At 43.7% G+C, this 16,360-nt stretch overlaps 1 protein-coding gene across 3 annotated transcripts; it reads left to right on the forward strand.

The window, feature by feature from the left end:
- The first annotated feature begins 7,511 nt into the window (after positions 1 to 7,511).
- LOC125544798 (phosphatidate cytidylyltransferase 1-like) lies at positions 7,512 to 14,110 on the forward strand. Of its 3 annotated transcripts, none has more exons than XM_048708561.1 (12): positions 7,566 to 8,012; positions 8,109 to 8,200; positions 8,672 to 8,925; positions 9,038 to 9,189; positions 10,309 to 10,450; positions 11,611 to 11,767; positions 11,836 to 11,883; positions 11,975 to 12,061; positions 13,171 to 13,299; positions 13,393 to 13,449; positions 13,535 to 13,618; positions 13,700 to 14,110. In XM_048708561.1, exons 2-12 carry the CDS (start codon positions 8,123 to 8,125, stop codon positions 13,787 to 13,789), a joined length of 1,278 nt encoding a protein of 425 aa, XP_048564518.1. In that variant the 5' UTR covers positions 7,566 to 8,012; positions 8,109 to 8,122; the 3' UTR covers positions 13,790 to 14,110. The 3 variants fall into 3 exon arrangements, 2 of the variants coding, with proteins under 2 accessions (XP_048564518.1, XP_048564519.1); XM_048708562.1 differs by lacking the exon at positions 7,566 to 8,012 and adding an exon at positions 8,410 to 8,542; XR_007299709.1 differs by lacking the exons at positions 13,535 to 13,618; positions 13,700 to 14,110 and having other exon boundaries at positions 7,512 to 8,012; positions 11,975 to 12,474.
- The last annotated feature ends 2,250 nt before the right edge of the window (positions 14,111 to 16,360 follow it).

Consider the following 16,360-nt stretch of genomic DNA (forward strand, 5'->3'; position numbering starts at 1 on the left):
GCGGAGCTCCGGAACAGGCCCCAAGATGGGATCTCGTGGATACAGAAAGTTGCGGTGGTGGAATTAGGTTTTTGGCTCCTGTTCTGATCGTTTGGGGGTACGTAGGTATATATAGGAGGAAGGAGTACGTCGGAGGAGCACCGAGGGGCCCACGAGGCAGGGGGCGCGCCCTAGGGGGGAGGGGCGCCCCCACCCTCGTGACTGCCTCTTTGACTCCTTGGAGTAGGGTCCAAGTCTCCTGGATCACGTTTGGTGAGAAAATCACATTCCCGAAGATTTTATTCCGTTTGGACTCCGCTTGATATTCTGTTTCTCCGAAACACTGAAATAGGAAAAAAAAACAATTCTGGGCTGGGCCTTCGGTTAATAGGTTAGTCCCAATAATAATATAAAAGTGGAAAATAAAGCCCAATATAGTCCAAAATAGTAGGTAATATAGCATGGAGCAATCAAAAAATATAGATACGTTGGAGACGTATCAGAGGGGGCCGGCCGGCCTCATAGGGCGCGCCCCAAGGGGGGAATCCTACTCCTACTAGGAGTAGGTTCCCCCTTTCCTAGTCCAACTAGGAGGGGAAGGAAAGGGAAGAGGGGAAGAAGGAAAGGGGGGTCGGCCCCCCTCCCCAATTCGGATTGGGCTTGGGAGGTGTGCCCCTCCTCTTGGCTGCCTTCTCCTCTCTTCCACTAAAGCCCATGAAGGCCCATTAACCCCCCGGGGGGGTCCGGTAACCCCCCAGTACTCTGGAAAATGCCCGAACCTATCTGAAACCTTTCCGGTGTCCAAACATAACCTTCCAATATATCAATCTTCATGTCTCGACCATTTCGAGACTCCTCGTCATGTCCGTGATCACATTCGGGACTCCGAACAACCTTCGGTACATCAAATCACATAACTCACAATACATATCGTCATCGAACGTTAAGCGTGCGGACCCTATGGGTTCGAGAACTATGTAGACATGACCGAGACTCATCTCCGGTCAATAACCAATAGCGGAACCTGGATGCTCATATTGGTTCCTACATATTCTATGAAGATCTTTATCAGTCAAACCGCATAACAACACACGTTGTTCCCTTTGTCATCGGTATGTTACTTGCCCAAGATTCAATCGTCGGTATCATCCTACCTAGTTCAATCTCGTTACCGGCAAGTCTCTTTACTCATTTCATAATGCATCATCCTGCAACTAACTCATTAGTCACATTGCTTGCAAGGCTTATAGTGATGCGCATTACCGAGAGGGCCCAGAGATACCTCTCTGACAATCGGAGTGACAAATCCTAATCTCGATCTATGCCAACTCAACAAACACCATCGGAGACACCTGTAGAACATCTTTATAATCACCCAGTTACATTGTGACATTTGATAGCACACTAAGTGTTCCTCCGGTATTTGGGAGTTGCATAATCTCATAGTCATAGGAACATGTATAAGTCATGGAGAAAGCAATAGCAATAAACTAAATGATCATAGTGTTGAGCTAACGGATGGGTCTACTCCATCACATCATTCTCTAATGATGTGATCCCGTTCATCAAATGACAACACATGTCCATGGCTCGGAAACTTAACCATCTTTGATTAACGAGCTAGTCAAGTAGAGGCATACTAGGGACACTCTGTTTGTCTATGCATTCACACATGTACTAAGTTTCCGGTTAATACAATTCTAGCATGAATAATAAACATTTATCATGATATAAGGAAATATAAATAACAACTTTATTATTGCCTCTAGGGCATATTTCCTTCAGGCGGGGGGAGTAGAAATGTCGAAAAAGCTCCATCGATGGCCGCACTTCGACGAAGCCCTCATAGAGATGGGCGAAGATGGCCAAGGCCAACACCACATCCGGGTGGAGGTGCAACATATGGAGTACATAATTCTCCAGCACTGCCAAGAAGAATTCAGAGAAAGTGGACACCAGACCGGCGACAAGGAAATTGACGAAGATGGGGACCATGTCCGCATCTACTCCTTAATTGGCTACCTGCCGGCAACATTTGAGAGCACCCCCACTGATGCCTAAGGCCACCAACCAAGAAGCATAGTCCCTTGCTGTCGGCATCCGCGTAAACCGACTCGTGCAAGGCCAGCTCCAGCGGATGCGGCATCGCCGCCTCCTTGCTTTTCTTACCCTTATCCGCAACGGGCTTGGAACTACAAGACGCCATGGAAAGGAGATCTCGAATGGGGGTAGAAGCGGGGAAAAGAAGAAGGAATTGTGGCAACGACAGAGGATGGTTGGGTGGCAAGGACGACGGAACAAGCTAATGGTGTTCTGGCCCCTCACATCAGACGGAAGAGAAACCGCCCGCCTCTCGGTGATAATTGCCCATGTTCTCTACTTCCCCAGAATGCGCCGCAAGCGTGGTTGGGAATCGAGGTGCTCCCATGGTCTGACAAAACCACCGACCAAGCCACCCTTCAATGCAACATAGAAAAGTCTCCAACACCCGGTCCCATCATGAGTGGCTGGTCGCCATATGTTAAGGCTCTGGAGCGGCAGGGCCCCGTCCCCCGCCTCGAGCCCTGTAGCTGGTCGCCACGTATTACTAACTCGGTAAAGAGGAGCTTTGACGACAAAGGCAAACACATTTCTCCACCCAGGGGAATACCTTTTGGAGACCCTGATGTGCCCGCTGGACTATGGCTTGGGTTGTCAGGATATAGTTCAAGAGATGAGAGCAGACCATCTCCGGGAAGTCCTTCGCGGGGCCTCCCCAAGAAGACGCGTTGACACACCACCTACCCATTCGGGAGGAATGGGTCTTGACTCTAGAGGTCGTGTGATGGCCCATACCAAGGAACACTACAACCTGCTTTAGGAAATTAAGGGACGAAGGGTGAATGGGTAGCCCTTGCGCATGGGCTCCAGAAGAACCCGTGCGGACCAAGTCATCTACAACGACTACAATAAGATTCGCCTACCAATTACACTTCTACACTGGCGATACTTCGCTACCATCCGACGTATACTGAAGGAGGCAGATAAGTATCTAGGGGGTAACACACTGCCCCGAGAGGATGTCATCATCACTCGTACAAGCATGACATGGGCGACCATGCCACCATGGTACAGGCTATACCAGCCTACTCCAATGTATATTCAACCAACAAGAACCTCCGACAGGTCCTTCCCCGACTCTATAAATAGGGGAGACCAAAGCCTCATGAGGGTCGATCTTTTCATCTTGTAACAGACACATTGTAGCTCTCTACCACTGTAATACATAGTAAGGCAGGAGTAGGGTATTACACCAAGAAGGTGGCAAAAACCTGGGTAGTTCTTTGTGTTCATCTGTAGTTCACCCACCACATTTCATCCGTGACTTAGGATTGCTAGACGTGTTCAGTCCCTGGCCGAACTCTAAAAGGGTTGTTGCTCACAAGTCATATGTAGGTTCTTAAACCGACACTAGGTGAGTCCCAATATTTTCCAAGACCTTCCTCGAGTCCCAAGGATCCTCTTGGAACAAACAGAGACAAAATTGGTAAAGAATCATGAAAGTTACAACAATTCTCGTTGTCATAATCACTTCCTACAAGCACATGTATGAGTGTGGATGCTCGTACTAGAACCTGCGCATGGTGTTTCATATTTTGATCACCATTTACTCAGACGAACTTCGACTTGGGTGTTTTTGGGCTCACTGGATTCGTATGAATGAGCCCGATAACCTTATGGTATTGGATATCCCCACTGGGCTTTTTGTGGAATCTCCTTTCCTCAAAATCCATGAAAGGCCTTGATCTAGTGCTTGTAATTCCTCCGTATTCATTCCTACTTGGGTCCATGTGAGTTTCAAATCACCTACACATACAACAAAGCAAATAAAAAGGTAATACAAGTAAAGATTATTTAATGCTCACATTAAAATGAGTGTAAATAAGAATCATGCATAATGAACATGAAAGTGGATCCATGGGACATGATATAAGGAGTTTTATGCAACAAGCGACCTCTAAAATGTGACATAAAATGGAGCCATGAATCTACATCTCCAAACTAAAACAAATAGAAGAAGCTTGGTTAGAAGGAACTAGGGGCTCTTCTGAATAAAGGAAAGAGGATAAATTCCGGAGTTGGATTTTGCGTGTTCATGTACCGTCAAAGATAAAGGTTTTTGTATGGAGATTAGCAAAAGATTCTCTCCATACACAATTGACATTTCGCAACATGGTATATCGCGGAAGAGAACAAATGTGCCACATGTGGAATGGCAGATATCTTGAAGACATTCGTTAATTGAATGCGCAATGTCAAAATGTGTCTAGGCATTGGCAGCAGAAGAAGTTGTAGAGCAAGTATATATATATATATATATGAAAAATTAGGTAAAATCAAAAGACTGGAACTCGGAACTTATAGAGAAGATGCTGCCACATGAAATGACATAATTTTAGTCATTCTTTGGGCGATCTGACATGATAGAAAAAAGGCTATTCATGGAAATCTTTTCCAACGCCAGCTATCTACTCATAGCTTTAGAGAAAATTATTTAGCGGGAGCTTACTATGCTACATAAGGTTACGAAAGCGTCAGTTCGACAAGGCTTAATGTGCTAGCATGGATCCCTACCTCCCTGGCTCAGCGAAGTTTAATGTCGACGCCACACTAGGGAAACCTGATGATAAAGGAGCTGCGGTGGTGGTGGTCAAAAGCAATTTAGGTTAATTTCTCGGAGCATCGAGTATAGTTTTTGATGGAGTCACCATAGATGAAACATTGGAAGCACTAGCGGGAAGGTTTGAGTGTAACCAAAACCTTTCATGACAAGTGCAGATCTACATACGCTCATATCATCAATGTATCATCGATAAATTCGAGCTCACTCACATGCTTTTGATGTTGTGTCTTTCTGCCATGAAGGAAGATTATCAAATAAAGAAGAAAATAGGTTAGCGAGGTTCTTGCTAAGCTTGGATATTGGCAGATACGTCTGGCTGTTTTTCGCGCCGAATGGTGTTTGTATACCAAACTCAATTAACATTAATTTGAATAAGGTGGGGTGCCATTTTAAGAAAAACTCCGGGTTTGCGTCGATTACGGAAAGAGGCGACTCCAGTGTGGCCGGACGTTGTCATTCCACCTGCACCGAAAAGCGAAATAAGCAGCATAACTTTTATTGTGAAAAGGCTAAAGGCCAAACCCTTACAAAACGCCCTTAAAGAAATTACAAAATGCATCCAAATTCTTGGGGTGCCGAAGTCTTCTTCTTCTTGCATCCACCATCGGCTCGCCGTAAGAAAGCTCGTTGCCATCTCTGGGCCTCCGTCTTAGTGGAGCAAACTTGCTTAAATCTAGGAGCTTATAGAAGTAACGACCAAGAAGATCGATGTAGATTAGAAGATGCCGGTGGCTACAATATGCGTTGGAAATCACCCTCCCGGAGAACAAAACAACGGAAAGGGCCTGTAGAACTCCCCAGTTCCGGCCAGACGGAGACGAGGAACAAAACCTCACACACTCTTCAACGAGGCGGAGACTGATCACATTCATTGTCGGTCGAAACTGGAGGTAGAGGACCAAGAGGTACAACCATGTTGTCCGCTCTACAGAAGAGCGTGACCAAGAAAATTTTGTGGAAAAATACGCCAGACCTGAAGAACTAGATATGAGGACGGACTATCGTCCACACATCTCTTGCGATACGAGCAAGCATCACCTAAACGAGGGAGCAACATAACTTGCGAGGACTTCCGTTAAGCGCACGGTTAAGGATGGCAATGGGTCGGGTTTGGATCGGGTTGAACAATATCAAATCCATATCCATATCCATGAAGACAGTCTTTGCCCGCCCATGAAAAAATCCATGGATGAAAAATTGTGTCCATGTCCAAATCCGATGGATATCCATATCCACTGGATATCCATTGGGTCCTCTCAAGACATATAAATAAAACTTAACACAATATTAACATAAACTCTTCTATTCTTCACCTCGTGGCAGGATAGGCTTCACTTATGGTAAATCAACATCCAGTAACAACCTAAGATTATTTAGTATTTTTCTAACAGATGAGAATGACGAGTCATTTAAGGAGATAAAAATAAGGAAAGGGGTGTTGGAGTATGTTACAGAGGGGATTGACTGTCAACTTATAAAAGTTATGATGGGGATTGTGTGATTTCTTATGCATGGTTTAGATAAAAAAAAGTGTAAAATTGTCGTGGGACATGTGAATGTGGGGCAGGGATGGAAGATTTTTTCCCATTAAGTCATACTATTGGGTTGGGTTTGGGTATATCCATGGGTACAAGATTATATCCATGCCCTACCCACGAATAATCGGGTCGGGTTTGGGCACCGCCCATGGACACAAAAGCATATCCAAACCCTATCCATTCGGGTCGGATATCCATGGATATCCATATTCATGGATAAAATTGCCATCCTTACGCACGGTAGTGCAGTGGCGGTGCTACATGTTGTTTATGACGTCAACCGACATCACAAAATTCGGGTTAGCTTCACTAATACACCAGTGTCTTATAACTATATAAGTATTATCTACATATATGCATTTACATATATAGCTTTAACATCTCTCCTAGTACCGCCGCTGCGGTAGTGGCGAGGTTATAATCATGTCAATGCCTTATGTTGGCCTACAGGTTCGCGTAGGTACTCTTATGCCATGCCTCTAAGGCTGATCATGAATGGTAAGTTGTGGTACACGAACTGAGGGCAATGCATACGTCAACGGCGAACTAAAACAACATATTACAGCACTGTGTATGTGCGTCTGTATATACTAGTGAATAGTGATGAATGCACGGGCCGGAACTCGTCATTTCTTGCTGGAACGAATTGACATTGGCATCTTTTGCGCACATGCTCGGATGATTCCCTTTCGTGCAAATAACAAGGTTACCTCCCATCTGCAACGATAGACAATACCAGCGCTATACAACCAAAACGATGGATAGAATATTCTCGTTAGCGTACACAAGAAGAACGAACCCAACCCCTGGGCGGGCCGGTTCCCTCCCATGGGCCCGAACCGGCAAGCTGCCTCTCGATGCACTTGGGTCTTCGAATTCCTTCCACCCATTTTTATTCCATGCCCGATCTCTTTCTTTCTTTTTTGCATAAAGGCGGCAATGCAAACCGAGCAACTGGAAGGAATCCCCGCACCGCGATAATCACGAAGCGCGACGCAAGCGCCACAACTCAACTCCCCCACTGACTGCCTCTGTCTCCTCCCCAAACCCCGCGCCGCCCAAGCGCCTCCTCGCCGCCGCCGCCGCCGCCGCCGGACCCAGCTAGGGTTCCGGCGAGCTCGCGGCCTCGCCGCCCGCCGCCCCTCCTCCCTCGAGGGCTCCGCTCTCCGGTGAGGGCGCCCGCCCCTGCGCCCCCTTGCTGGGTGCGTGTGATCTACGCTCTCCCGTGTTTCAGTTTACGGCTGGTCTGTTTGGGTATTGGTTCCGTCTATGCGGGGGGGATTCCTTCGCTTTGCGCGTGATTCGGGGTCGCGATTTTGTGCTGCTACGAGCTTATTAGTGCTGGTCTGGGATTTTATTTTTATTTTATTCGGGCGAATACCGAATATGTGCTGTCTTGCTTTTTAGCTGGCCGGACCAGGGAATGCTGCTTTGCACATATTCTTCGCTCCAGGGAGGCTCGCATTGTTTAAATTGAGACGATTTCCCGATGGCTTGTAGTTGTGGACGAGCGGTTGCGAGCGGCACTCAATAATCGTGAGAGCGATGTGTTTGTTTATTGGGTGGACCTTGAATGGTTAGCCTTGTTGATGTGGGGAAACTCTAGGCGCTTGCCGTGACACGACACAGCAAGGAGCGTTGGATTGTTGGCTGGTGGTCCTGCACCCAGTTTCCACTCTGGCCACATATGCTGCTTATCTTGGTTAGCTGTTGTGCCAGTGGGCGGCTTATTGTCTGAGTTGAGTTTCATACTCTGCTCTCCGACTAGCGCACAATCTGTTCGTCGAATCATATATGAAGCAGTAACTGAGTCAACGTGCCACTTAGTGACAGTGTGTCCTCTCTCCTCTGTGTTTTACTGCTTGCTATTGTCTACGATTTGCTATTGTTATTGAATCCGGTCTAACCGGCTATTATCTCTTTTATAGATTTGATAGCAGCTATGCAAAAGGATACAGGCTCTGGTGATGTTTCTCCTTCTCATGCAGGACGTGTGAGACATCGGAGGCGCCCTAATGAGGTTAGCTGTGTCCTCGTGATATTTTTCTTTTCGAATTTTGTTCCATGCGTGTCTGGCTTATTTCATGTTTTACCAGTTTGGAAAGCTCTTTATTTCAAAGTATGCTGTTGCATTCACACTATGTGTAGGCCTGTTTTTCAGCAAAGTTGTTAACTTTTTCTTGCAAATTTTTGTTTACTAATGTGATGGCTATGCTACAAACATCTTAGAGCTACACTAAAAGGAAAACACCACCTCAACTTCCTTAAAAGGTGCCTGTACTGTGCATAAAATGTGATGGCTATGCTACAAACATCTTAGAGCTACACTGAAGGGAAAACACCACCTCAACTTCCTTAAAAGGTGCCTGTACTGTGCATAAAAGAAAATCTTGTGCCGCTATTGCTCAGTTGCTTTGTTTTACCAGTCATTCATTTATTTCGTTGATAATGGAGTATCTTTTTTTGGAGCTAATCTTATATTTTTCTTCAGACTGCCACCGATGGGAATAGAGCCAATGGGACGGTTTTGCTTGTGAGCGACCAGAACAAGTACAAGTCAATGCTTATCCGTACATATTCAACTTTGTGGATGATTGGAGGCTTTGTGTTCGTAGTTTATATGGGTCATCTTTATATCTGGGCCATGGTGGTTGTGATTCAAATATTTATGGCAACAGAGCTTTTTAACCTACTCAGAAGATCCAGCGAAGAGAAACAACTGCCAGGGTTCAGGCTCCTGAATTGGTATACTATTATTTTGAACCAGAAAATTGCTAATGACTTACCTGCCACCAATTTAATACATTTCGAAAGTACATATATTTTTGTGTGAACAAGTCCTATCACTTCTTGGCAGGCACTTCTTCTTCACCGCAATGTTGTTTACTTATGGGCGTTTTCTTAGCCGGGAGCTTGTTAACACAGTAACTTCAGATCACTTGCTGTATAAGCTCGTCAGCGGCCTAATAAAGTATCAGATGTTTATTTGCTATTTTCTTTATATTGCAGGTAAGGCTCAATACATTTTGCAATATGCAAATGATTTCCATTGATGACGATTTGTTTAAAAACTTCCATGTCATTTTAAGAATATTTTTGGCTTATAACATTATTCTAACATACTAAGGGCATCTCCAACGCTGTCGCTCAAAACACCCGCATACGTTAGGACCGAGCTGTCCGGACATAGTTTGCCATCCAAAGCAGACCGGTATTTGTCCGCGGATGCGTCCTTGTCCGAATTCCCGCAAACCGGAAGCGAACCTGGGGAAGGTTTGCAGGAGTCCGGACATCCGCCCGGCCAATCAAAAGCCACCACGTACCCCTCTCTCCTCTCTGTCCGCGCAGGATGGCGGAAGGCCGCTGCTATTTGACTGAAGGAGAACAACGTAAAGCATGTTTGGTGGAAGCTGCTACTTGTATGAACAACGCGATTAGTGTTAGCTGCTTTGGCTAGCTAGGCTATTGGCCAGAAGCTGCTTTGGCTAGCTAGGCTATTTGGCGGAAGCTGCTAGTGAGCAACGTGATTAATTAGTGTTTGGCTGTTTGGCGGAAGCTGCTTTGGCTAGCATGTTTTGCCAGAAGCTGCTAGCTACGTGACTACTTGTATGCATCGGAATGCTAAGATATTTGGCAGAAAGCTGTTGCCCGCTGCCGCTGCTATCTTTTTTAAGTTAATAGAGGCGGACATTTGAGGTATAGGGTTGGATGGCTGACTTCCGTATTCACTCTGCGGACGCATCCGGAAGCGCCCGCGGATGTTTGCAGTGTCTGTTTTGAGGGATTGCGTTGGAGATGCTCTAATATGTGTAAAGAGCTTATCGAAAACAGAGTAATAGACTGTCCTACCCATGACATTTATAGCCTGCTTGGTACTGAATATTGGAGGAATGGAAGTTCTACATTATTTTACCTATTTTGGATGGTTGTTAGGGGTTTGCAAAGGTCAATAACTAAAGTTCTGTGTAAAACACAATTTTCTGGAAAAGCTGGTTTCTTTTAATTTTGTAATTTGCTTGGTTGCATGAGTTTCTCTTAGATATTCTTTTCTTGGAACCTGCTTGTCATACCTTGTTAATTTCTAGTTTATATCTGGCATAAAACTAATATATAACTCCCATGATCCAGGATTTGTATGGTTTATTTTGACTCTGAAGAAGAAGACATACAATTATCAGTTCAAACAGTATGCCTGGACGCACATGATCCTTTTAACGGTTTTTGCCCAATCTTCTTTCACCGTGGCAAATATATTTGAAGGGATGTTCTGGTAAGCCATATATTTACCTTGTTAGCGTACTATTGTCTACAATTTTGACTTTCTGATTTCACTGAAATGTCTGGTTATTTCTACCTAGTTCTGACATTTAACATGTATTTATTTAGTCTAGTTCAAACATTGAAGCTTCCTCGCCTAAAAAGCACCCGAAGTTGTTAAAGTAACTTCAAGAGGCCTGATTTCCTGTACAGCTGTAAAAACTATTTTGCCATGAAATCCTGAACCTCTTTAAGGGCCTGTTCGGGTCAAAGGAAAGAAAAGCATAGGATTGGAGGGAATCGCTGGAAATGGAGAGGAATGCAGTTGCAAAACATAGGATAGAAAACTGCAGCACCTGCATGCACAGTTGGCGTCCGGGAGAGAGGAAAAGTGACCATAGGAAATCTGCCCATGTGGGTCCCGGCCAGTTTATTTTAAACGTTGAAAAGGATAGGCACTACCTTCAATTCCTGTGCGTGCAGGACCAAATCGTACATGGATCAACCCATGGTGTGGGCCCAGTTGCATGGTTTGCGGCAGCTTTTCTCTTCCATCCCTCGGGCCTACGAGAAAACAAGCGCTCTGGGCAGATTTTTCTTTTCCCGTGAAAACGCAGGTGTGTGAGACTTTCCATCGGATTGGAAAGGACGCGTTCCTTCGTATCGAACGGTGTTTCCTGCGGCAATTCCATAGGAACGAGTTTCCAGTGCTTTTCCTTCGGTTTTCCAACGTACCGAACAGGGCCTAACTTTATAGGAATTTCCCATACACTGGGTTGGCCATATTGACCTATTTGAGATTTTGTTCTGGTAGAAGTAGTGTTTGTATCTCTCAACCTACCACTTTAAGAACATTCAGGTCCCAACCAGAAAGAAAATAAAATAAAAAAGGGAAAGAACTTAGGAGTGCTGGCGCAACAGGCAACAGCTATGATCATACGTGTACCATGTTGCTGTTTAATTTCTGTGCGTTGCTATTTCCATTTTGTACTATATCTATTATGGAGGGTAGATTTTTATTTTTCATGTTTAAGTTAAGCTACTTTATATAGCACACGCTGTTGAATAAGTCGTCCAATTTGGTTCTATGCATGCTAATTAAGCGAGTTACTTTGATATTTTAGCCTGTACATTTCACAAACTCCATACATCTTCAATTCTATGCTTGCACAGGTTTCTTCTCCCTGCTTCGCTCATTGTGATCAATGACATTGCTGCGTATTTATTTGGGTTTTTTCTCGGGAGAACACCATTGATCAAGTTATCACCAAAGAAAACATGGGAAGGTTTTATTGGTGCATCGGTGACAACCATCATCTCTGCTTTTCTGGTGAGACGAAAGCCTTGAATTATATACAAGATTACTCTTCCCATTCTTACCTTTCCCTTTTTTGGCAGTTGGCAAACGTAATGGGTCATTTTCAGTGGTTAACCTGCCCAAGAAAGGTAAGATGATTTTTCTTAAGAATGTGATTGTTGTGATAAATAGTTAGGCTGCTGAATTTGTTCTTAAATTTATCATGAAAATATTTTTCAGGACCTGTCGACAGGATGGCTTACCTGTGATCCCGGTTCTATGTTTAAGCCAGAGCATTACTTTTTGGGGGATTGGGTGCCACAATGGGTAAGAACATCCTTTCAATTTGTTAAGTTTGACACTGTCTTATTCTACTACAAGCTTATGTGCTTCCCGAGTCAGTTTACTCTGCTTTCATCCTACATGGCCATGATATGGGGTTGACATGCAAGTGGTTTTGGATGACATATCAACCAATCAGGAACTAACCAAAAAAACATGGTGGGTCTGCATGCTATCTTGAAATTTCCTTCCATTTCTCCATCCCTTCCTCCCTGCTGCCCTCCCTCACTACCCCACCTTGATCTGCTGCTCCCAAACACCGCCCGGATTGTCCCCATTGTGGCGGAATCTGACCTCGGCACTGCTCTCCTGGTCGCCTTCTCACTCACATGAACAGTAGGAAGGGCATGTTTGCTCTCAATGTGTGCTTGCTCGATGCATGGAATCAGCAATGACAGGTACTTGTGTGAGCCTTGATTTGCATGGCTTATGCAGACATGATTTTTCCTTGTAACCGAGTGAACTTTCCAGCTTTTCTCTTTTTGAAAAAAGGCGGGCTATACAAAAGTCCAAATTGGCCGTGAGCAAGTTTAGCGAGTTGTCAAGAAGAGTCATCTCTGGCAGCGGCCACAAACGAATGGCACTGGCTTATACTCAGACTTCTGTAGATATAGAGAGAGGGGTAACACTGTGTTTGACAAGAAAAAAATGTCTACCTCCCACTTCTAGTACCCTAATATCCTTCAAGACATGCTGTCTGTCCACCTCTGCACAGCAAGTCGTGACTTGTTGTGGATGCTGATGTATCTCGCAAGTGGCATCCACGGAGTTTGACATATGTGCGCCATGTATGCTAAAACCATGGGGATTTGGGTAAGGTTAAACCTGGTACTTGAATGTCCAGAGTTTATCCCCTTTCTGATCCTTGAAACCTTGAAAGGTCAAACAACCATAATCACGTCATGCGCGTGTGATCAAATTCTTGATTGAATGAACAAACTATTTTCTTCTTCCATATCCATCAAATTCCCCTGCTTGGTGTATTAATGCAACTTGATCATAATAACTGATGTATTTATTTTAGTCTATTGTTTTGTCATTGGGTTTGTATCATGTTTCCAGAGTTTCTGAATTTAACACTTTTCTCCTGGCAGTTTCCATGGAAAGAAGTTTTCCTTTTACCCGTGCAGTGGCATGCTTTAGCCCTTGGTTTGTTTGCATCGATAATAGCACCATTTGGAGGATTTTTCGCAAGTGGCTTCAAGAGGGCTTTTAAAATAAAGGTGCGTGCTGCCTCGTTATTTTTCTCTCTTTAGGAATACTGAAGTATGGAGATTATACACTGTTTCACTATGATTTATCTGCAAATTTTGTAGGATTTTGGCGACAGTATACCTGGACATGGTGGAATTACTGACCGAATGGATTGTCAAGTAAGTTGAAGGAATTTCGTTACGATTCAATATCTAGCCTGTGCAGTTTAGCTGAACAAATGTTGATTTTTCATGCATTTCGCAGATGGTCATGGCAGTCTTTGCATACATATATCACCAATCCTTTATCTCGCCCCACAATTTCTCTGTTGACACAATCTTGGATCAGGTCAGTATTGTATCTTGTTTTCATACCATGATCTTGTTATCCTGGGTGATTCTTATGCATTGCCGACTTTTCTCCATCCAGATTGTAAGAAACCTAACCTATGAGGAGCAGAAATCCTTATACCAGCAACTAGGAGAGATCTTCCGTGAAAGGCAGTTTATGCAAAGCTGAAGATTTATTTGCGCGTGAACCACACAACCACACAAGACAGCTGCGTATGGTTCATTATGTAGTTAGATCTATGTACAGCATCATAGCTCCTCTGTACCGTGATAGACTGATGTCCTTATCCAAACCATTGTACAGAACGGAGTGTGGATAGGGTTTAGGTTCTTGATCCGCTCTCCACTTATGTTGCTTCTTTTAATCATCTGCGCTAATTCTCTCCTTGTTCGTTATCATCCGTGTTCTTGTAAAAACAGAGCTGGAAAAGCTTATTCGTGTATATCACTTTTTTCGGTCTTGGCATCAAATATTTTGTAAGGTTTGCCAGTGGCCTTTTTTTTTGAGGAACCATGTCTTGTTCGTTAAACAGTCACAGACTCGAATTGAATGGCAAACGTTTCTTGTCACGTAATTTCTGCTCCTTGCGCAACTTTTTTTTGGAAAGCTTGTGCGGTTGTGCCAAGCATCTGTTGGTCTCGGATAATTCCTGCTCGCGCAGCATGATAGAGATTTTAGTGAGTACTCCTCCAAATGGACGGTGCGCTTTGACTTTTGTGGTCTTCATTGCACAACTTCGATTATGATTTTCACTAGTTGTATGTCCACTAAATTAGTATAAATATACATGAAATAACACTGTTTTGCAAGACAAGTAGTATGACATTACCAGTTATACATATTCAATGCATGCATTTTTATGTACTATCATTGTTCAGAAAACTGTGCAAAGTCAACCGTGCCTTAAATTTTGGGATAGTCTTCAATAACATGTCTTTTGTTCACTGGACACGCTTCAAATGCTTCTCTTATATATATGTAAATTAACATGAAATGTTGTTCTGTGATACTCCTTCCGTTTTTATTTACTTCACATATTAGCTTTGGTCAAAGTCAAGCTTTTTAAACTTTGACAAAGTTTATAGACAAAAATATTAACATGTACAATAACAAATCAATACTAGATTCACTATTAGATGTACTTTCGCATCATATAGATTTGTTATGCTAAATATTTATATTCTTTTCTATAAGCTTGGTCAAACTTTACGAAGTTTGACTTCAGTCAACTCTAATATGCGGAGTAAATAAAAACAAAGGGAGAACATGCTTTCAATGAACGAGGTGTTCACTTCTTAATTACCCAACTATAATGTGCAAATTTAATTATGTTGAACCGATATGAATATCATGTGTACAAAAAAAAGTCTAACCCGGACAACAAAATAGTAAACCTACATAAATACATCCATATAAGCATATTATTGAACTTAAAATTGCAGCACAACTTTGCTAAGAATGCATCAGTTTTAAGCTTAATATTGTGCAGGTTTAATCGACTATAAAGTGCAAACAGTTTGCATTATTGTTTCTAATAAAGGAGGGGATATGCACAAGAAATAAGTGCTTGATTGCCAATTAGATATTGTACACTTCACTGTTGAAAGGTAAGGTATTAGGCCGTCATCAAATATGACGGAGCAAGGATGTCCATTTGTTCTTTCCTCCTCCCCACGAAAAGGCCCGGGTGATTAGGTTTTCTCATCCTCCCGTCGGCGGTGTCACCAGTCCATCCCGCCTCAGATGGTCTTTGGGCTGTGGAGGTGTGGGGGACCTCGCCCCCTCCCCCGCCCCCGCCGGTGGGAGGGACCCCACTCTCGTTCTTGTTAGGTTCGACGCTTGGTAGAGGTCGTGTGACGGTAGCGATGCCCCTCAGTAGGAATAATGTCTTCCATGTTTGATCCCCGTCCAGATGATGCATCTAGCGTCAATTAAGGGCGCGTGGAGGTGTATCTTCCTCTGATCGCAGGATTCGGTTGGTTTGGTCTTCGAAGGATCTGTTTAGACATGTTTGATCCTTCTGTTTTATGACTCTCTTCATCAGCAATGGTTGCTACTCTGGTGCGATGGTCCTATGGGGCCTTAATTAGCACGGCGACATTCCGACTATCTACTACAACAAGATTTTCCCGGTTTCAGTGAAGGAGAGATGATGATGGCGGCGTGCATTTCGCTCGCTCTAGTGCTTGCAGTCGTCGCTAGTTGCCCCACGAACCTTCTCTGTACTATCATGATTGATTATGAATATATTGGAAGTTTTCTTCCATAAAAAACTATATATTAGGCAATGTCGGGTTGAATTTTAGTATATTAAAACTCATAAACCTCCATGTCTCTTAAGCTGTGTTTATGCCAAGAGCCAGTGGCACGGAAGAAAACAACAATTACATATATAAATGTATCAACATAGGCTTCATGGTTTAGTAGTGGATCTAGAATTTTTCTGATGGGCAAGGCAACTTGGCATCATTCAATGTTCCTATTACAACATTATTAAATCTTTTCTTGAATGACATTGACGAGTTCATGAAGTTTGAAAAAACTACCACACATGCACACATTCAAAAAATACCGGATGGGGCTCGCCCGATCTAAACCACCACCGGCTCCGCCGCCACTACTAGAGCTTCGTCTCTTAATAGACTCCATCTCTTTATGTCCTGCACATCAACAATATATAATCATATGCACGATAAATGAAAAAAAATATTTATATAAAGAGCTAGTCAACACATTGAT

This window comes from Triticum urartu, chromosome 3 (genome assembly GCF_003073215.2).
Source record: "Triticum urartu cultivar G1812 chromosome 3, Tu2.1, whole genome shotgun sequence".
Lineage (NCBI taxonomy): Eukaryota > Viridiplantae > Streptophyta > Magnoliopsida > Poales > Poaceae > Triticum > Triticum urartu.